The sequence below is a fragment of the Mustela nigripes genome, chromosome 13, assembly GCF_022355385.1.
Source record: "Mustela nigripes isolate SB6536 chromosome 13, MUSNIG.SB6536, whole genome shotgun sequence".
Lineage (NCBI taxonomy): Eukaryota > Metazoa > Chordata > Mammalia > Carnivora > Mustelidae > Mustela > Mustela nigripes.
This window is the reverse complement of record NC_081569.1, coordinates 101274595-101296635: the sequence shown is the minus strand read 5'-3', so window position 1 is coordinate 101296635 and position 22041 is coordinate 101274595. Positions and strand designations below refer to the sequence as shown.

Sequence of the window (22041 nt, the reverse complement as noted above, 5' to 3'; positions counted from 1 at the left end):
CAGCGAGTCTGAAAGCTGGGGCATGAGGTGGTTGTGACTCTGAGCCCCAATCACAGCTGAGCAGACCAAGGGGATGCGGCTCACCCAAACTGATCTAGATTCTCTGTCTCAAGAATCTGGCTAGGGGCAGACAGCCTAGTTAGAGGTGTGGGCACTGGGAAAGGAAAGATCCTGTGGAAGTGGGTGAATGCTATGCTATGCAACACAGGCTGTGTCTACACAGTCTACACAGAGAGTCAGTGAGACCAGGCTGTAAAGTGGAGGATGTGCATGTCCAACACAAGAGGCGATGAGTGAGACAAACTGCTGGGGGAGCCGAAGGCTGCCTAGCTCCTTTATGGTTGTCTAACACATGGGACTATAGGAGGATCCCCAGAATGAGGCCATAAAGGTCTTGTATCCTATGAACAGGAGCTTGGACTTGGTAATTGGGCATTCTAAGCAGTAGAGTAATTAGGTCTGATTTTAGAATGGTTTCTCTGGCAGCTGTGTTAGAAGACCTAAAAAGGGACAAGGCTGGTGGCAGCAGGGCCCCTACAGTGGTCCACGCTAGGGCTTGTCTGACAAGGGCTTATCCAGTGAGCAGAGAGAAGCATGGATGAGCCATTGTAGAGGCAGACATGACTGTGTTCAGTGGCCAGTAAATGAAGGCCAGGGAGAGAAGCAGGATGCTTCCCTGGTTTTGCTGATATCCAAACATCAGCAGGTATGTCCTGGTCTGAGCCTTGATGTCACAAACCTGGTTTACTAGGAGGAGCACCTAGATCCAATAGACAGAACTCAGGTGTGAGAGGGGAGTGGCAGAGTGTTGTGGGAAAGCTGGAAGACCTAAGTGATGGGGGGGGGGTACTGAATCCACTGTACAAGCCTCCTTGCCTCCCAATGGGTGGTGCCAGTCTGGTGTCTTGCCAGCAAGGACTTGAAGGAGACATGTTTAATTGAAATTTTGACTGAGATTACTGTAGGTTCACATGCAGTTATAAGAGAGTATCGGGTTTCTGGGTTTGCTGGGTTTCTCCCAATGGTAACATTTTGCAAAACTATAATATTACCATGAAGATACTGATGTTGACACAATTCACTGACCTTACTCGGATTTTCCCAACTTTACTTGTACTTGTGTATGTCCATAAATTTCCACATAGTTTTTGGAGAGATTTTAAAAAAGAAAAGCAAATGACCCTGGGAGTGTTTATGATAATCAGGCCATCAGTCCTTGAGGCTCCCAGATGTGAACTTACAATCATAACGCTGCCCTGACTTCTGCAGGTGTTAACCTGAGCCTCTTATGGTGGTTCTGCAATGGTAATGGGTCATGGGAAACAGTGGGTGCATTAAGTATACACACATGTGTTAGTGTGTAGACATCACTCCCTTGTCTGTAGGAGTGAAGTGCACACACTTGCCAGGGCTCATGGCCTACTCATTAATGCCAACCCTTCATAGCTGTGTAAGTGGGGAGCGAGAAACATAAAAATCCCAACTAATCCACCCCTAAGCTGCATTTTCACTTAATTCCAATCCTATGCTTCATCCTCCAAGGGTGACAGTACTCATCTGTAAGGAAATGACCCACAGGTAAGTCCAGATTCACTATTTACAGTTGTGTAAGGTGTACAACTCCAGGGAGCACCATTTTCATGTATTTGTTGTGAGTTTTATAGTTAATTATGACAAGTAACAAATCAGTGGCAGAACAGCATGTTAAGAAAGTAGAGCCTTTTTCTAATTTACACAAAGTCTGGTGTGGTTCAGTGGGTTAAGCCTCTGCCTTTGGCTCAGGTAGTGATCTCAGGGTCCTGGGATCAAGCCCAGAGTCAGGCCTTCTGCTCAGCAGGGGTCCTGCTTCCCCGCCCCCCACCCCACCCCTGCCTGCCTCTCTGCCTATTTGTGATCTCTCTTTCTGTGTCAAATAAATAAATAAATAAATAAATAAAATCTTAAAAAAAAAAAAGGTCTCCATATCAGCTAGAAGTGAGGCTGTTAAGTCTCAAGAAGGAATAAGGAAAGAAGGTGAGAAGGAATGGCAAGGGAATCATGTGAAATCCATGAATCCTGGACCACCAGAGAGTGGATGGGACATTCCTCTTTATGATGGAATTCACTGCAGACTCTGTCCTGCTTAGACAAGGCTTGCTTTTGTAGCCATGGCTGTTCCTGCCCATACAACCTCTGTGCAGGAGGAAGATAGCAGCCAGGCCACCAATAAGGAGCAGGTCCAACAGAGCCAGATGAAAGCCTTCAACCAAGATGGCAGAGGCAGCCCACCTCCTTGGCTTCCTCATGTTGGAGGGGTCAAGGGGAGGGCAAAGAAGAAGCAGAAATGGAAAGCCAAAGAGAGAAATGGCTTAGACTGGCACCAGGAGGGTTGTAGTTAGTGTAGGACACTGAAAATAGAGATGTCAGCATAGAAAGATGGGCCCCTCCAAGGCCTGGGGCCCATGGACTAGCCACATTAGAAAGTCCATCATAGGATGTGGTATCCCAGAACTTGGCCACCCTCCCATCCTGTCCTGAGACACAGGCAGAGGAACCTCTTTTACTTTGCTTTCCTCTCCATAATTACATGTCCTCCTGTAAAATGATTTAATTCATTGGCATTCTGTTCCCAGCGAGGTCATCTTCCCAGCACCTGGAAGAGGTGGGCCCAGCAGAGAGGAGCAGTCTCATTGTGGGGCGGGCTCATGGCCACTGTGCCCAACGGGGCCACCCTGAACTTAATTTTCATTCTCTGCTCTGGAAACTGCTTACGAGGCTTCCCACCAGACAGGATTATTGAGGAAAAACACACCAATAAGAAGGCTTAGGAGATTAACAAGATGAAAACATTAGCAAAAAACCCCATCAGTTCATAGAGGTTTTCTGTAAAAGTCGAAGAATGAGCTAAAAAATGAAACCTTTTCAATGAAAACCTCCCTTTAATAAAGAGCATTTGGCATTCTTGCTACTAATGATGATAATGTTAGCACTTAGCAGTTTGATAAGGGCTCCCAAAGTGCCAATTATCGGAGATATATCAAGCCCTGGGGAAGAAGGTCAGTTATCCTTGCTGACTCTCAAAGGCGGAGGGAGTTCCTCACCCACCAGCCACCGTTGGGTGGGCGGGAGCTTGGGCTGCCTGAAGTGGGCTGAGCTTGGCCTGAATGCTCAGGGCCTGGGAGGCTTCCCTTTTTGAGAAAATTGAGATCTAATGTGCATACCACAGATTTCACCCTTTTAAAGTATAATTCCGAGGTTTTCGTATATTCACAGAGTTGTGCAGCCATCATGACTGTCTAATTCCAGAACATTTTTATCCAGTATCCATCAAGCAATCACTATCCACTTGGTAGTTCCTTCTGGCCCCTGACAACCACTAAACCATACTGTCTGTTTCTGCAGATTTGCCTCTTCTGGACATTTCATAAATTCTTAAACGGAATCGTATACTGTGCGGCCTTTTGTGTCTGGCATCTTTCATTTCGTGTAATGCTTCCAAGGTTCATCCATGTTGTAGCATGGATCAGAACTTCATTCCTTTTTAAGCTGAACGATATTCCACTGTGTGGCTATAATGTATTTCGTTCATCCATTTCTACCTGTTGATGGACCTTTGGGTTGTTTCCCATTACTCATTAGGGGCTACCAGTGTGCTGACCCAGTCTCCTTGGTTAGCTGGAGAAGAGCAGTTGGTGGCATCTCCCCACAGAGGGACCAGGAATGGACCAATGGTGTGGTAAAAGCTTCTAGGATATGAGTGGCTAAGAGAGAGAACAGTGTTTGCAAATAGGGTTCCTGGAACCCCATGGAGGTCACATTAGAAGCTGTGCCTTCCCACCATCTGTTCAGTCAGAGGCTCTGGGAGGCCTTGGGATAGCTCGCTTCTGGTACTGAGTGGAGGATTTCTTTGGGCAATGGAGAGCCCTGAACAGCTGAGGTCAGGTAGGTACAGTCCTTGCTTTCCAATCTCCTCCATGCTGAGCATTTGTTGGTCTCATATTTGGTGTCAGGATAAGACTGTGTTTGCAGGGACTAAAAATCTAAAAGTCCCTGGTCAGGAGGACAAAGCCCGCTGGAGCAGCAGCTGACAGCAGCCTTTCTCCCCACCATGGCTAGATAGCGCACATTTTGGCTTTAGGTGTCCTGACTGCCCATCTCCAGGGAGGGTGAGCGCATCCCGACTGGAGAGGACTGTTGGGAAGGGTCACAGGAGGCCTCTCTGACTCAGAGCCTCCCAGAGGTTGGCAGGAAGGGGTGGACATTGCTCCTCTGCCTGCCAAACATCCCCAGGGCTGGCGCAGAGTTCAGGCTGGAGAAAAGCACTTGGTTAGTACCCGAAGGGCACTGAAGGCCTCCCGGGGCTCCAGTGATGACATAGGGCTTCGACCAGACAGGCAGAGGACAACCCAGCTGCTTCTGGAGCTCCTTGCGGGGCTGCAGCCCACAGGCACATGGAACTAGACCATCCCTGTCACATTGTGAAGGACGTCTCACTGCTTGGGGCTCCAGGCATCGTGGAAACCATTTGGAGCAAGGAGATGTAAAAACAAGCAGGGATTTTTGTTTCAAAAATTCTATTTTTAGAACAAGCTGGGATACGCTTGGACCAGACGGGGAGATCTAGTGCCGAGAAGGAAAGAATCCAATTCTGTTGGCGGCGGCAGGGGGGGCGGGGGGAGGGTTTGTTGCCACTAAAAGCCATGTCTTGTGTTTCTGACTCCTCCGGCTCCCAGCATTTGGCTGGGACAGCTGCTGCGCTAGGACATCAGAGTGGGTGGGTGGCTCTGAGGAAAAAGGGACAGCCTTGGTCTCCGGGTCCCTGACTCACCTCCCAGAAAAGAAGGAGCAGGGCATTGTTGGCTCCTCAGTGTGGTATGGCTTGACAAGGATCCAACAGCACCCTGAGGCCATTCTCTCTCTCTATCCCCTGCCTACCTCTCCTTATGCCTTTCCCATTCCTCCTGAGCTATGGCCAGAGTGTAGACAGCAGATGGCTGCTAGTTCTCCCAGGCATACGGTAAAAAGCAAGGAGGACTCACTCACCTCCCAGGGCGTGCTCGGTCATACTGAGGCACAAGGACTCCAGCCTGTTGTTGATGTCAGGTTCAGTCACAGGAAGCTGGAATTCTGCAAGGGACAAAGGGTTATCTTGGTGATAGAGACTCTGAGAACAAGGAGAAGGTATGCACGGTGCTGTGGGGCACCACCCCGTCCACCCTGGAGCAACTTGGGGGGCTCTGAGGATCAGCATGGAGGCAAGTTACACTCTGATTTCAACCAACCTATGAGTCTGTTAGGCGCACGGAGTCCATTGTGAACATGGGCAGCTGGAAGAAAACTGCTAACTAAAAATAGCTGGTCAGTCTGTCAGTCCTCTGCTCAGAACCCTCCAGCAGCTTCCCATCAGAGTAACAGCCAACCCCCTGCCATGGCCTGCAAGGCCCACATGATCGGACCCTTATTAACCCTTCCCCGTGTACAGCTTTCCTCGCCCTTCCTTCCTTCCCACGACCTCTTCTGCCCGTTTTTGCACTGCTGTTCCCTCTGCCCAGAATGGTGGTCTCTCGATACTTCCATGACTTTCTCTCTCCCTGCCTTCACATCTCTGGCTCTCCTGTGTCTTTAGAAAGGACATTAGAGATAAGTAGAACTTTCCCAGCCCTATTCCTTTTCCTCTGCTTGCTTTTTCTCCACAGCTGTCACCAACATCTGACCCATTCTTTATTTGCTGCCTGCTCCCAGTTCCATGTGCACTTCGTTGGAGCAGGACTTGGCCCTGCTGCTCCCCGTGCCTAGAAGCGGGCTTGGCGCATTTCTGATTTGTTACAAGGAAACAGAAACCATAGCATGGCACAGTTCTCGAGTGGTCTTAGAGTGACTGGCCAGGTTGGCTGGCTAACACAAGAACCCACAGAACCCACAGGGGTCTGACTCCAGAGCTGGCTCTCCCCAGCATGCTGCAGCCACTAAAGTTGCTAGTCAGTCCTCGCTGCCTCCAGCCACTTAGAAGGTCAGAGATGTCCACTGGGCAGACTCTCACTGCCCAGGACTAGGCTGTGGGCCTTATAGTCACAAAGCCCCCTCTACCATCTGGACCTTCCCTCTCTCTCCAGGCTCCAGTTCATCCTCCGCCAAGCAGGAGGCAGCCGGTAGGAGCCTCCTCCTCTGTTCTGCTGGGCCCCTCACTGTCAGTACGTCCCTCTCTCCCAGTCCCCGTCATCCTGGGAAGCTCTTGAGTGTCTTTCACTGGTTTGGAAGCACCTTGCAGACCGTGACAGTGCTCTCATCTCTTTCTGAACCTCGCCTAATTCCAGCGATGGTCTTCTGGCACACTTCACACATGTCTATTGAGTGATGAAAAAGATGGAAACTCTTGACAGCTAAGAACTGTGAAATCCTATAGTGGGGGTTAGGGGACAGACAGAAATCAGCAGTGGGATATGTTCTGAGGGCCTGGGAATCTCAAGGTTGCCACTGTCTTCATATGTGACTCTGGGAAACTTCTCTTCTTCATTGGGCCTTCCCTCTTCAGTCTGGAAGTGGGGAAAGGATCCTGGTGGCCCAAGCTTCAGGCCATTTCCTCGCTCCTTTGAATCTCCACCAGAGGGCACTTGGGGCTGGTGGGCGGACGACAAATGAGGTTAGGTTGGTGGTTTAGTGGGATAGGAAGTTGAAACCAATGGCTAAACCAAAGTATTTGTTTTCCTTGATGAGCTACACATTTAGCTTTTCTCTGCAATCTGTGTTCCCCATCACCAGCTAATTCAGAGGCAGATATCATTTCTGTTGTTTAAAATTCTGAGTAGATGGGCAAAATGGATCAATATGAAAAGCACTGGGGAGCAGACAGGGTTCTTTCTGACACAAGTTCCAGCATCAATGGGTTTGAAAGGCAACTGTTGCCAATTCATGAACAGAGGATGACTGGGCTTTCCGGGAAGGGGGGCTGCCGGGAGCCAGGGAGAATGGGAGGGTCTCTCCCACCACCACCCATTGTTGCTGTCAGAGTAGGGTCGGGGCAATCAGACAATCCAGAGGGAAGAGTATTTTAGTATTTTCATCCATTCATGTGAAAATCATATGCATGCAAAATTAGCAGCCTTCAGGGTGTGAAATCTATAAAATAGAAACACAGTTTTATATATAGCCAGTTAGCAAATATGAAAAAAAAAACCCTCAGCAATTATAACCATCCATATGCTCATTGTAAAATTTAGTTTACTCTCTAGCACTCCCCTTTAAACAAACACTGTGGAGAGATTTGGATAAATAAAGATGCTCGACATTTGGAGAGAAGAGTTTCAGCTGCAGGATTTCTTGCCAACACGCAGCAAAATGCCATTTTCCAAGCCTAGGACTGCGTGTTCAAAAAGGGGGCTGAGAAATGCGGGGCTCTCTGCTCTAGCATCTCCAAACCTTAGTGGCTGCTCTTTTAGGTTGAAAGTTGGCACGGTTGCTTTTTCTCCCTTGGTTCTTCCCTCTGGTGCGCCAGGGTGTCGCGACCCCCACCACTCTCAGAGAGGCTCCGAAAAATTCTAAGTCTTGGGAGAAGCCCATATGTTCACACTCCAGAGTTTCCTAATAGTGTGACTTTTTAATTGTGTATTTGATAAAAACAGATCCGTGGCATCTCCCCACACATACAAGACAGAGGGAGACCAGCTGGGTAGATAACAGCTTCCATCTCAGGCTAGAAGCCCTCAGCCAAGTGTGGCTTGGGTGGGCAGAACTCTCAAAGCCCCAGGAAACATTTGGGCAGCTCCCGCCACCCAGGCACACATGATGCACCAGGCCAGCTCTGCTCTGGCTCCTGCTACGCCAAAGGCTCATTGCATTGAGCCTGGGTCCCTAGCTGTAATGGGACAGGCAGATGCAGTTTTATGTCCTCAGTAAGGCAAAAGGGAAAGACTGAGCCTTCTCTGCCGTTGCTGGAGGCAGGCCTGTTTCCTTAAGTCAGATGATATCTCTGAGAACAGGAATTTTTCCCCTGACCATCAGCACATTCCAGTATTTAGTGAGAGTTCTCCGTCCTAGGAAGCCCAGGGTCTAGGCTGACCTGGGCCTTTTTAAATTGTGCCTTTTCAGAAGTCCCGTAAGTAGAAAGCCTCGTGTACAGGCCCAAGGTCAAGGAGATTCTGGAAGGGAGCAGCTGCCCATGCCTAATGGAAGTGCTTCTGGAGGGTCCACCTGGAGGGTCCCATGTGGCTTTTTCTTGGCAGAAACCAGCCATCCTAGCTGAGTCTCACATGTGTGGCACGTATGGTACAGTCTACAGCTCTCTCTCAGTCCCTGTGGCTGTGGCAAAAAGGCCAGTGTCTTCAGTACTTTAGAAAAAGAAATGGGGTATCCTAGCAAAAACCGCTAGAATTCGACTTTGCCAACAACAGCCTAGGATACTTGTTGAATAGCTAGGAAAGCTTCAAGTTAAATGAAAAATGGGGTTGCTGGGAGGCTGAGGAGGACAGAACAGAGGGTGGAGAAGTGGGATCCGGACTGGGTTAAGGGGTATAAGAAAGAAAGGGAGACAGGGAGGATGGGAACCAAGCAGGACGGGGGAGGGTAGTCACAGAAGGAAAAGAAATCAGTGTGGTCAGGGCAAGAGAGCCACGCTGATAATCGCAGAGACAGTCATGGCGGTCGTGGCAAGTGGCAGAGGAACATGAGTTGCACCCCTGAGTCTGCTATGGCAACACAGCTTGTTCTCTGGTGGCCTCATTCCTAAACCTGCAGAAGTTTGTGCTATGAAAATCCTCTAGGACACACACTTTCATGAAAAATGATGAGAATATAAGACGATATTGTACTGTCTAGGTTTCCAGACCTAGAGGGACCACCTAGACTAGAGGTTGAGTCACTCTCAGTTGGACTTTCAGAGGCAGGGGAGCACGGCCCAGGTGCGTTCTTGGCTGTGATACAGTTGAGTCATTCATCAACCTCTCTACCTGAGCAGAATTGTTTGCCCTGGCCTACTAGAAGGCAGAGAGCAGAAGTGCACCAGGTACTTTAAGTGGGTCCCTGTTCTGGTCCCTTCCTCTGCATGGCGGCCCCTTGCATTCCCCTAATGGACCCAGTGTATGTACGGCACTCTCCCTCTCCCCACTCTTTTGAAAGGCAGTTCTCTGAAAGGGAGAAACTCACACGAAGGAGGCAATGAATGACAACAGCTTGGGGCACTGTGTTCCCTGGTATGCAGCATTCTAATGGTGGAAGAAATACAGTCACGAGCTGGTGCGTAGGGGAGGTCTGCTATGGCGAACAACTACGATACTTCATGAACGGCTGCCATGCAAGGCACCTTATTACCCATCTCACATCTGGGGCAGTACAGCACCAAGGATGGTTTGCAGATGGTTTTGTGCAGGAAGGAACTCCAGAATAAAGCTCTGTGAGACTGCCCAGACTGCCCTTCCTCAGGCTTTTCTTTCAATGTCGGCTTCTGGTCCCTCAGCCCCTTCCTGTCAGGCCCTCCAGATGGTGAGGAGACTTTGTGGCTTCTCAGTGCTACACCCGGGCTGTTTTGAGATCCTCTCTGACTGGATCTCAGTGACGGCTGAGCCTTGGTCAGCAAGGAAGAGATCTGCTTCCAAGAGAAGGTAGTCCTTCTGCAAGCGATTTCCAAACTAATTTTCCAGTTGGGAAAACACCCTGCCTTTTTGGGAGAACATTACTACACTAGGCACCACACCTGTTTTGAGCTCAAGTTACCCCACTGGTGAGTGTAGAAGACCCTTCTCCCTTTTGCTCTGGGAGGACCAGCTTAGTGTTTCTTACTCTTGCCACAGGCCAGTGAGAGGCGGCGATCACTTAGTGGCTCTCCTTGTTTATCCCAGGAAACATCTAGAAAACTGTTCCTGTGGGAATAAACTAAAATACCACTCCTGACGTGGCCTTCAAGGCGTCCACAAATCCTGTAGATCCAGGAAAGAAGAGATTGTTTTGCAAATTTGCGCCAGGTGACTGATTAATTGATACACAACTCGGGAGCTTGTTCTAGCCCCCAGACTATTCTATATTCTTTGGAGACATTTAAAATTTTCCATCATTTTAATGAAAGCATTTTAAGTTTGAATTGTCATCTTCAAGATCTACCCATCTGATTTAAAATGGAACATTCTAAAGATATCCAGTGGCCAGGAGGAAGCCACTGTGCTGTATTATAATGGTTTTCTGAGGATCTAATTTAGGGTTGGTCACACATCTCTACTCCATTTTGTGTTCACTACCACTTCTGCTTGTGTAAAGATGAAAGCCACTTGCTGCCTTCCTAATTTTGACTCCCTGACATGATACTTGTAGTTTGGTCATGCCCCCCCGGCTGTCAGCCCCTAGACACCTGCCAAACAAACAAGGACATGCTGCTCTGAGTGGCAAGGCCCATCCTGGATAGACCCTGTCTATCTAGTACAAAACTTCGTCTGGGCCTGACTATGGCTGTTAGCTGTGGTAGCCCTGTCAACAAGGCTGACTCCTCAGGAAGAAGGAAGAGCTCTGATGATGACTTGTGGTCTTAAAAACCAGTGTCTGATCTGCCAGGGGCAGGAATGATCTTGGAGACTAAGGCGCCTCCCATGGCAGTGACTCTGTGCAGGGTCTGTTCTCTTCAGCCAGGAATCCCAAAGTCGTGGCTGTGTCTGCCTTGCTCTTCATGACCATGTCCTGGGAAGAACCACCCAGCATGGGCTGAATGTGCTGGGCAGGACTTAAGAGTAGCTCCTGCCCAGTACTCACCAGTTTATTTGCTTATGCAGGAGGCTAATTGAACCCCTTCTTTAAAAAAAAAAGACCTCCAAGCATTCTGGAGTTCTAAGTCCCATTTATAAAGAACATCATTTAGAGAATTTGAGTTAACTACCAGGAAAAGTGAAAATAATTTTAAGTGGCTGTCTCTGGGAGATGAGACTGGGGGCCTAGAGGGGGAGGGGAAGGGGACAGTCACTTTTCCTTAAAAGCCTTTCTATATTATTTGATTTTTTTTTTTTTTTTTAACGGTAAGAACAAGAGGGTGGAAACAATCTTAGGGTTATTGTTGCTCTGAGCATTAGCAAGTGACAACGGTGCAGATAGAGGATATGTATCTACAGACTCAAAAGAGTCGTCCTAGGGATGGCCCAGCTCTTCCTGGTGGGCCTGGTCTTCCCAATTCACACAGGAGAATGTGGGGGAAAGTAAGGTGAGAAGAGAGGACTGAGGACTTGGAAGAAGCCAAACGAAGGGACAGGGGCTTAGAAAGGAGCAAGGAGGCCACAGGTGTATAGAGACTGAAGGAGAAGGAGAATGGTCAGCTGTGCTAGGCCTCCCATGAAGCTGCAGGGTGGCTGGTATGTCGTCCCAGGACGGGGCCTGAGATCAGGGTCGAAGGATACATTCAAGGTGAAAGATCTCCTCGTTCCCAGGATATCTTCAAATCTCATCTAGCTTCTCTTTTATTGGAAGTGGATTATACAAAATTCTGCATGAAAACAGAGGCTGCGACTACAAGACCCAGGGAGAAGACCTTCACAACCCCTAAATTTCATCAAATATTTCTTCCCGGGAAGCTACAAGTATCAAAGGCATTTTAAAACAAACATGCACAAACAGTAAATGTTCTAGAAGAAGCAAGTTTAAACAAGCATTTGGACCATCTTCCTTTCCTGGCACACCTTACCTCGCCTTGCCATTCCTCCTCAGTGTCTCCTGATCTCCGTCCCACCTTTCCCTCACTCCACCAGGCACACTCCTACTCAGAATCTTCCACACATTCTCCACTGAGAGTGGCTGGGGTCCGAGCTCCTTGGCCTTGGGTTCAGAGCCCCTGTCATCAGCCAGGATCTTTCCAGCTCCCTTGTTCTACTCACTGCTACTTCAGCTTGACCCTTTGGCTCAGCCACGGCTTCTGGAACTCACTGAGGTACTTGGTACGATTGTGGTCTTGCTCCCTTGTCTCCTTCTGCGTGCAACTCCACCCTCCTCTTTCCACATCTTCACTCTCCGTCCCCTGAAGCTCAGCTCCAATTCCAAGAGGCTTTCTTGCCTACCCAGGCCACAGCGACACTTCTTCTCCTCAAACTCCTGTAAGACTTGCTGTTCAGAGCGTCCCTCTTGCCTAGGGTGGGTATTTTCCTACAGGTACAACCCCTGTACCTGTCTGATTTTCCCACTTAGAAAGCCATCAAGCTAGATTCAGTCATTGTTTGGATGGCTCTATATTACTCACAGACTCTTAAGAGGTTGCTGTCTCATAGACAAAGTGCAAGTGATCATTGTCTGTGTATCGTTTTGGTAACCCTGCTTTTAGGAGGCACGGTGAGAGATGCCACTGACTTGAAGTGACCACGCTGCTCTTTGACCAAGAAAAGGGAAGATGGTCCAAGAAGTCATGTTTGCAAGGTGCTCCCCAACCAGGGGTAAGTCTCTTAGCGTCAATGCTGTGGAAGTTTTCTCTTTCTCTGTTTTACTTTCTGCACATCCCCCCGACATACACCCAAAGTAAACACACACACACACACAGACATGCACATGCATACTGCACATGGAACCCCTCCCAACTCCCCCAGATACCCTCCAGTGATATCTCTGGTTTAATCAATCTAGAAATATGACTAGTATCAAAAATATCCCCGTCAGATTGCAACTGACTCTGGGGCTCCATGTGCTGGCTCCCAGCCAACCAGCCGCTATTCATGCTGGCAAGGCACAGTTTAAAAAAGGAAAGGCTTCTATAAGCTCAAAAGAATGCGTGGTGACAGTCGAGGCTAAGCACTTTCCGGCTGGGTTCACAGGGGCATCTATTTTGGCGTCCTGGCCTCCCCTGTGTGTCAAGGGGAGGAGAGAGGGAGAGATCAAGTGCAGAGCCCTACCTGGCTGCTGGAACATCAGCATATTCTGTGGAGAAGTGTGCACGGGCAGCGAGCGGGTCCTTTGGACTGAGCTGTGGGTGCGGCTCGGCATGCTGTTGCTGCCCCCAGGGTTGGCGAACCATAGGTTCTATGAGAAACACAAAACGGGGGACCCATTAGCTCACACACCCTGGGGTCTGGGGAGGGGTGTGGAGCAGGGCCGCCAGCCAGAATGCCAGAGGCAGATACCCCTGAAGAACTCTTTGCTAACTTCTGGGAGAGGGCTCGTAGGCTCGTGCTGCCCATCTACATATTTATAGAGAGGGGGGTTGAGATTCCATTCATTTTCTTCCCCTCTCCAAGCCCCAGGCCTCTCTAAACCCCAGCTTAATCTGGACAGCTTTCTCTTTCACGATCTCCAAAACTCTTTTTATCCCTTTTGTTGCCTTTGCTTTTCCTATCACTTTTTTTCGGAGATGGAAAGAGTTCTATAAATGTTTGCAATGAAGAGCACAAACTATTTCGGGGCTCTCATTTGATTTTCTTTTTGAGATTCTTACAACTTACTACAAAGCGAGGGGGAGAAAAAAGAGTCTTTCAGCTGGCACTGAGCTGGCACACTGAGCTCGCGTTTATTATTATGCGGGTGTCCTGGTGGTGACTTCCTCTTGAACTGATGTGGGGCTTCCCACAACGGTCAGCAAGTGGGGCTTTCTCAGACCTTGTGGTGTATGCTCTGGAGAGGAAATCCTGCCCATTTTCCCGGGAGCTCTTCTCTTGTTTTTAAACCAATCATCCCTTAGTTTCTCATGACAATGCAGACCCACTCGTGCCCCTCCAATCCCAGCCCCCAACTGTGGAGCCCCACAAAGCCTTTCCATCCACAAAGCCGGGCACATAGATGGAAGGTATTGGGCAGGGTGCGAAATGGGACTGGTGGGTGGGGAGCCGTGGGACAGAAATCAAATCTAAATCACACAGTAAAGACCTCTGGGGCAGCCTGGTCTTGACAGGTGGAGAATGTCCCGCTCTTTCTCTGACAGCCTCTCAGGCTCCTCTTTGGATTCCCCACCTCAGCTGGGACGGTGACAAAGGAGCTTTTCGCAGTGAATAAGGCTAAGAAAGCTCCTTAGAACTCTGGAACCCAGATCCGGAGGTGGTGAGTTCTGCTGGGGCAGGTCAAGGACCAGGGGCACATAAAAGGTCTTGCATTTCCTTCTACAGGGTGCTATGTGCAGGGCCCCCAAGGTTAAAGTGGCCAGAGGGCATCCTAAGTAAATCCCACGAAGTCAGGTGCAGCCATGGGATTGCTCGGTCTCCCAGAGAAACAGCACAAACCACTGGCTACTTTCGAGCACAGGGACCCCTGTATCTCAGCGCAGCCCTCCTTGGCCTCTGTGCTCACCGTGGGGTCATGTAGGGATAGGTCCTGAAGCCTGGGGCTCTGAGCCTGGCGGCCTACCCCCCTCCGCAGACACAGAACCAACCTGTCTTCCTTGCTTCATGATGGTGGGGTTGGCCGCGGTGCTGCGCTGGGTGGAGCTGACGAATCCACTGGTGCCCAAGAGGCCGAGGCGGGCGGATGGGACGTTCCGGGAGGGGATCTGGTACTGGCGCGGGTTCCGCCGGCCCATACCACCGCCCACAGAGCCGGCTGTCGGGAGGGAGTTGGACTGCCCAAAGCCGCGGCTGCGAGGGGGAAGAGAGCAGTGAGAGGCTGTCAGCCACCCAATGTAGTTCCCAAACCCCAGGCTGCCAGTGGGCTGCCTTCCCGGAGTCTGCTTGCGTTTTGACAGTTATGAGGTCTCTCTAGGGCCACAGGGTAGCTGCATGCAGGAAAAGGCTAGGATTAAGATGACAGCTAAGAGACATCCGAGAGGGACTATCACGTGCACCATCCTGGGGTTTTGACCCTGATTCTTCAGTCCTCACGAAAACCCGAGGAAGTAGGTGCCCTATCCCCTTTTTCAGCTGGAGAATAAACACTGAGTGCTTGGTGATTTTGCAAAGGTCCCGCGGGCAGAAGGGGACAGTGCTGAAATACGAGCCTGGGAGGTTGGCCGGGGTGCTCTTCAGCGGTCTTGCCTGCCGGGTCCTAGGACCCTGAGCGCTCATGTGCCCATCCCAAAGCCACATAGAGCAAGAGTGCAGAGCCAGGATCCGTGCACCTTCTGCCACACCACAGTCTGTTTCTGATGTCTGTGTAGCACACTTGTAAAGGGTAGCCTGTGAGCCCCGCTAGGATAGCAGCTCTGAGACAGAAAAGACGGCATCCATTCTCAGCAGTCCTGCATGGCCCAGGCCGCTGGCTCCCGGCACAGTGAATGCACGCTGAGTGAATGAACGGACATTCACCTCTGCCATCAGGATGCTTCTCCCTGTGGAAGCGCTGACCCCATGTCTGGGGCTCTGATTCCCAGCTTGAGAGTGGGGAAGGGGAACAGAGATGATGATGTTTGCAAGTATTCTGGACCTAGGACACTGATGGCTCCCCAACTCCACAGGCCCTCCCTGTTGCAGAAAGATGGGGAGGTCCCATGCTTCCCCACATGGACCCAGGGAGGCCGCCATGGACCCGTGGCATGGCATTGGGACACCGTGCTCCCACTTCTCCAGTGACCTCAGCGCTCAAGAACTCCTCCTTCTCCAACATGCTTCAGGTTCCATGATGGTGCGCGGCAGCCAGTAGGGTTTCAGAACCAGCACATTCTTTCCAAGAAGAGTCAGCTTTAGTCATTCACTGATGTTTAACTCGAAATGCTTTACCTCCAATGGCCACAAGATGGAACAGACTTGCTTTCCCAGCCACACAGGGGAGGTTCGTACCAAGCCTGTGAGGGGACTCCAGCAGACCGGGATAATGACGTAGTTTAACCAGCTGAAGAATTTAATGGGGATTGGGGGGGTGGGGGTTGCAAAATAGTAATTTCCTGCGAAAGAGAATTGTGGGGGGGGGGGGCATCTAAGCCATTAGACAGGTGATCTCAGAAAATGTTTCTCTTCTCCCCAGAATGCCTACATTTCCTAGGGGGAAAGGGGGCGGGGAAGAGAATTCCACAGGTGAGCTGGCTGCAACTGATTTCTGGGCCTGTGTCTTCCCACTTCCAGGTTTTTGGGGCAAAGGAAAGGGTTCCTGTCAGGGACTTATCTACATGTAAGTAGATGGGTCTCCCCCACTTCTTCTTCTTCTTCTTTTTTTTTTTTAATGAACATTAAAATTTTTTGGTTTGGAAGAAATCTGGGCCTGGAGAGGGTAAGAGCTCCTAGATCACACGATCTAGACGACCTCTTTTGGAGGACAGACAGTCTGAGATCCATGATAGGTGGAAACAAGAATCAAGTGGTTGTTTGTTTTTTAAGCAATGAAAACTTGTCCTTTGGCCACCTGGCAGATGATTCAGTATTCTAAGACTTTTCCTTATTTAGTGCAGATAGTTTTTTTGCTCATTTTCCTTTTTGGTCGGATTTTTAAAAAGTTATTTCATATGCAAAATACAGTAGTCAACGGGTGACGTTAAAATGATTTGTGCTTCCAGGAAGGCAAGATGATATCCTCGAGCAATATCATGTGGGTAGAAGATTCTGTGATGGGACACTTAGTCACTGAAACCAGGGCTCCAGGGACTCCGACAGCTAGGACCCATGAGCTGGGCTGTATGTGGCAGGTAGAGCCCAGAACATTATGGGATCAGGCTAGATCAGGGGTAGAATTTGGCTAGGCCATCTTTCTAATGGCTGTGGGACCCTACTGTGACACCCTTAGTTGGTTATTACAAAGCCAGAGTTTTGAGGGTTACTTAAGATGACTAGGCTTAATGATCTAATCATTCTTTCTGGGGCGGGGAGGGGGAAGCAAAGTGACACTAGTTCAGTTTTCATTTCTCATTCTTTTGCTCAGCCCATCTGTGTCTTTCTCGGATTCCCTAAATCTAGCCAACTGACTTCATTACCTTGAAATGCGTGCACAGGCTGATTAATAAGAACCAATTAAGTTGGTTTTTCTGATCATTCAGGCAGGGGCTGGGCGGCAGTTACCTTTGTATTATGGGAGAAACGGTTCTTCGAAGCAAATTAATAGCATAAAAAGACCCCAGAAGTAATACTTATGAGAACAAATGATTTTTCTAGAGCTTTAGCCACTTCCACAACTGATGATTGAATTCATTCTTATCTCATCAAGAAAAACAGGTCCATCAAGACTCCAATATGGCAAACTTTGGGTAGCCCAATACACACGTTAGTTAGTAACACTCTAGAGAGCTCAGGGTTCAGGGGAACTCCGATATGCACCCCAGACAGAGCAGAGCTGACAGAGGCAGCTCTTCTCTTTTGAGAGAAGCAAAGAGCTCAAAAGCTCTGTCTTCCTCTTTATCCTCTAAATTCCTTCTTCCTCTTTCAACATGTTTCCTGAGGGCCTGGAGGTACAAGAGGGATCTGGAACCTCATCCTCTCGCTTCAGAGATGTACGACTGCCTTTACAAGAAGGGAGAGCGAACCTGGGTAGGGGGCAGTCCCCAGGACAAGAGACCTACTAGCCTGTCTTGCTTTTCACCTGGGCCCCTGGGAATCCTCAGAGTGCACAGGTGGTCCCAGCCCATCTCCCCGGGGAGGGCAACCCCAGAGAGCTCGGATCCAGGGAGCTGCCATGAGGGGGCCGCTCTGCCTGATGGTTTTTTCTGCACATTGGCTGGAGAGCATGAGGGCTGCCTGGCATGTGTAGTGGGTTAAAAGCACGGACTCTGCAGCTGGTGCTGGCCTGCCTGGTCCAAATCCTGGACACCCACTGCCTACCGAGTCCTCTGTAAATGGAAGTTAATAATAGCAACTCTACCTCATATGGTTGTTGCAAGGATTAAATGTATTAATATTCCTAAAATGCTTGGATACCACTTGGCATACAGGAAGTGCTAAATGTTTGTTTAATAAATAACAGTGTAATGTATGCTGGCAGGTGATAACACGTCAACTTTTCCATTAATCTTTAATGAAAACTTTCCATAAATCCCAGCTATCCTTATCTCCCCCCAGATGATATAAAACAGTGATGATTTAAGACATACTTCTGCAAATAAATGCCAAAATTGTTAATGACACAGAGCTTCTCTGTGCGCACTGAGAAATGAATTCAGAACTTTTCAGGTGCAGGTGAAAAATTATTTACGCGCTCATGTTTAAAAATGTAAAACAGAGTTGATTTTTCACGATGCTTGTACCGTCACCCTTTGTCTCCCCCTAACTGCCTGTCACTGCTGAAGGCTTCACCCCACACCTCCCTAAATTCCTCCCCCGGACTGTCGCTGTACTTCACCTCTAATATGCAATCGGATTCCTCCATTTAAAACCAGATTAAGGTAATGGGTTCTAAAGTACAACGAGGCTTATTTTTAACCGCATCCAAGAAGCGGAAGTACTATGAAAACTCAAGAATGGTGCTGCTTCACTCTGGGACTGCAGCTCAGACCAAAATAGACCAGCACTGGGCTCTTCACCCTGCCACCAACTATAATTAGCTAGTCTGCAGCGAGAAGGGAGAAAGAAATGACACTACCTCAGAAGGTGCTGCTGGAACAACCCATTTTTGTCCCTTTCAGGGCCCCTTTTTGCGGACAACCCCCAACGTGCTTTGCGGGCAGTTCCTTCAACTGTATCCATCTCCCCCTCGATGCCCATCTGGCCCAATGCTGTCATTTTGATCATGTAAAATGCGTTACGAAAGATCATATGTGGTTCTTTTTCTGGGAACGCTCTCTCTCTATAGCCTTTTCCCAACTCCATCTGTTGAAGGAGTGCGATCTGGAACTCCTCACAGGGCATCCTGTGGACCAGGAACGGTGCCCTGCCACGGTCCTGCACAGGAACCAGGGGAGGCAGCAGCCGGCTAGGGAACCACCACCGTGCATTAAGAAGAATGAAATCCCAACATACTTTCTTTGCTGTCGATATCCTGATATGTCTAGAAGGGTTTTCCGAGGGAAAGACCGAAAGAGCTTCTGCACCTGCTGTTTCCATGACAACAATCTTTTTTTCTGAGTCTCTGTAAATGCCTGCAAAAACAAACAGGACTTTTTAATGGGTGGCGCAGCCTGGCATTACAGGGAGGAAAACGCAATTAATAGGGGGGACATCAGAGTCTCTGCAGCTGCCTTTGCTTCACCTGCTTCCCACCTGGTCCAAACAGCAGTCAGTTTCACTCGGGAGCCACCTGTACCGACAATTTAACATTTGAGGTGCCTGGTTAAGTATGTGCATTAAGCTTTCGACGACGTTTATTTTTGGCTGCATTTCTGGCAGATCTGTACTCATCTTCGCCTTCTTCCTGACTCTACTCTGGACTCTATAGATTAACCAAGAATGAATAGTAAAAATGGATTGTTGTATAATCTGGTTTTTTTTGCAGGGCCCCCTACATTTTCATAATCAATGGAAATGCTAAACCACTCCAAAAATCAATCAGCTTGATCGTGCGTGGTCTGCAGGCTTTCAAAAAATGGCACATGGTCTCCGCTATACACTACACAACACTGTACTATACCATAGGCCAGGACTGGTGCACTGGGGTTTTTGTAGGGCACGGGGCTTTGCTGAGAAATCTCCAGTTAAGGGGCCCCATGCCTTACAAAAAACTCCACTGCACCAATCCTGACCAAAACTTTTCCTAAAGTTTAAGGAAACAGGTAGATCTGATGCCTTTTCACATGTTTTTAGTAAAAGTGGCACTGAGGCTTGTTTTGCCTGCTTTATAACACACTGTCATCTGTATCACATGTACTTTTGTGTACCCTGAACCCCGGGCAGTGACTTTACGGGAGTTGTGAGTCCCCAAGGTGGAAACGCTCAAATCTGGGATACAGAATCCCTTAAGAAAACTATTAAATGCAGATTCCTAGGTCCCTTCCCTGATTTAATACATCTGGACAGGAGTCTAGAGGATGTTTGCAGCAAGTGCCCTGGTAATTCCATTGCCAATGGAACATGGGCATGTGGCATTCTACATGGGTTAAGGGCCTTACATTCAATATAGGAATGTCCTGTCAGGTGCCTAGAACCATGGTCTACAAGCTATGGGAGAGCCTGCAGCTCTGATTAGCAGTAACTGTGATAGAATACCCGTATAGTTTTATCAATAAGACATGAAATCCTTTAAGTAGCAATAAACTATAACTTAGAGTAACAGACTATATGAGTCTTTCCCATAAAGGAAACAGATTCCTTAAACAGAGAAAAGATGACAGCTTAATTTTTTCCAGATGACATTTAATCTTTAAGGACCTAAACACAGGAGAGCTATAAGAACAAAAGCAAAAGATGTTATGTTGTGAAAAAATTACTGACTTGCAAAAACCCATTACCCCTGGATGACCTCAGCCAGACGCCTTTAAGGATCTTCATCAAGGAGGGCTACCCAACTAAGGGACTCCATGCTTCCTTAAAGAGGTGAAGACACTGCGCAAGGTACATGGTGGGTTGGTCTCATGGTTACACGGTGAGGCCACGGTTCTACTTTGTGGTCCCTTCTCATTTGTTGGCAACACTTGGTGAGTGTCCAACTATACATGAATGCCTCTGAAAGCCTGAAAGGCAAGCATTTCTACTGGCCGAATAAAGAAAGGGATAGATAGATTCTGCTTTTGACTGGCTTCCTCTGCCAAAGGTTGAGTGAGAACACAGGATGCAGAGGTGCTGATCTAGATGACTTGGGGAGGAGAGTCCAGCCCAGCTGGTCGGGGGAAGGCTCTGGATGGATATGGGCAGGGCTTGAATCCCTACACATTCTTATGCAAGTTCCTTTACCTGACACTCAGTTCCTTTGAAAAACCCAGGATACTATCTCCCTCCAAGAGATGTCGTAAGGGTTAAATGAGATAACACATGAGATACACTTAGAATACTTAGGACATGCCTCGGCTTAGTAATGAGCCACTTAGAACTGCAACTCGGAGATCCTCTACTCAGGTTTTTGTGGTCACACAGACCAGACCTTTGGTGGTGGTATATGAGTGTTTGTCACATTTGGCATTCAGCAATCACATTTAGCCCCAATAAATGACTTCAAGTTCTCAAAACTACAATACCAAGCTGGTCTGGAGCCAGCTTGAAGGACAGCTAGCCTGAGTTTCCAAGGGACAAAAGAGGAAATGGCTCACTTTATAGACAGGACTTCTAAGTGCTTCCAAGGACACCAGTTCATACAGGACATCTCCTGTGGTGGCAAAGACCGTCCAAGAAGATGGAAATGTTTATACCCCAGCACCACCCGGAGAAGTGAGCTCATTCACTCAACACAGGGCAACACGCTCATTTCGTTCCAGGCTGCAGAGAGGACTAAGGCCGTTGTCCATGCTGAGTGAGTGTGGTGGCCACTTCTCAGTCTTGGAGGCTGCAGCTGGGAGGCCTGGAGAGGAGCTAGAGGTCATGGCTGGCAATAAGGGATTTCTAAAAGCTGGTTTGCCTGTATTTGCCTGAAAAGTAGCCCTCCATTGTGGGAGCTCTTCTGCCAGCTGGGATGGCTGACACCTCACTTCAGCCATTCCACTGGCAGCTCTGGCTTGAGCTGATATCTTCCTCAGGGAGTGGAGGGGAAAGAAGCATCCATACAACACACTGACACAGCCAGTCGGCCTCTTCCAAGTCCTCTGTCTCTGTCAGGGCCAAACCAATGAGTCTGTCTGGACGAAGATGGCTAGGATGCACCCTACAACTTTCGTGTAGAGTTAAAGGGCTCAGAAATGGGCAAAAGCTCATCTCCACAGAACCTCCTTGGGATGGCGAGGAGGCAAGAAGCTGGGGATTATAATCTAGGAGATGAAATTCAGAACTTCTCTGTCCTCTCTTCTGTTACTCTACGGAGTTGGTCCCTTTGTCCCTGGGGAGGAAGGAAGGGGTCTAGGTTTGCTCCCATCCAGTCAGTTAAGGAATGGCTTATTTGGGCTGTGAAAGGGAGTCCTGTTTCATGGGGCCCAGGTGAAATTCAGCCAGGATGGAGACTGTCGTGCCTCCATGGAGCCTCACAGGGAGGGAGTGTGCTCCCCACACAGAATATCCCAAGCCTGTGGAAAATTATTCAGACATGTTTCCTCTTTCTTGAACTAAAATAATAAAAGTCTTGCACAACATTTTCCCTTCCAAGACAGAGTGCAGGCCCCCTCCATCCTGACATGAATGCAGGCAAGCAGACGTGGCATGAGCTCTACTTGGCCCAGGACTCCCATCAGCCAGAGGTCCCTCTACTGTCGTCAGGGTCTCT

The 22041-nt window shown here is 48.9% G+C and overlaps 1 protein-coding gene across 3 annotated transcripts in view; it reads right to left on the bottom strand.

The window, feature by feature from the left end:
• The window catches only part of SAMD4A (sterile alpha motif domain containing 4A), a 207686-nt gene that overhangs the window by 5072 nt on the left and 180573 nt on the right, over positions 1-22041 (bottom strand). For all 3 annotated transcript variants that reach the window (XM_059373241.1, XM_059373242.1, XM_059373243.1), the window contains 4 exons: positions 18723-18841; positions 14285-14486; positions 12819-12945; positions 5023-5106 (listed from right to left, as the gene is read on the bottom strand). In XM_059373241.1, the coding sequence (XP_059229224.1) occupies positions 5023-5106; positions 12819-12945; positions 14285-14486; positions 18723-18841 (532 nt within the window). The remainder of the gene's footprint in view (positions 1-5022; positions 5107-12818; positions 12946-14284; positions 14487-18722; positions 18842-22041) is intronic.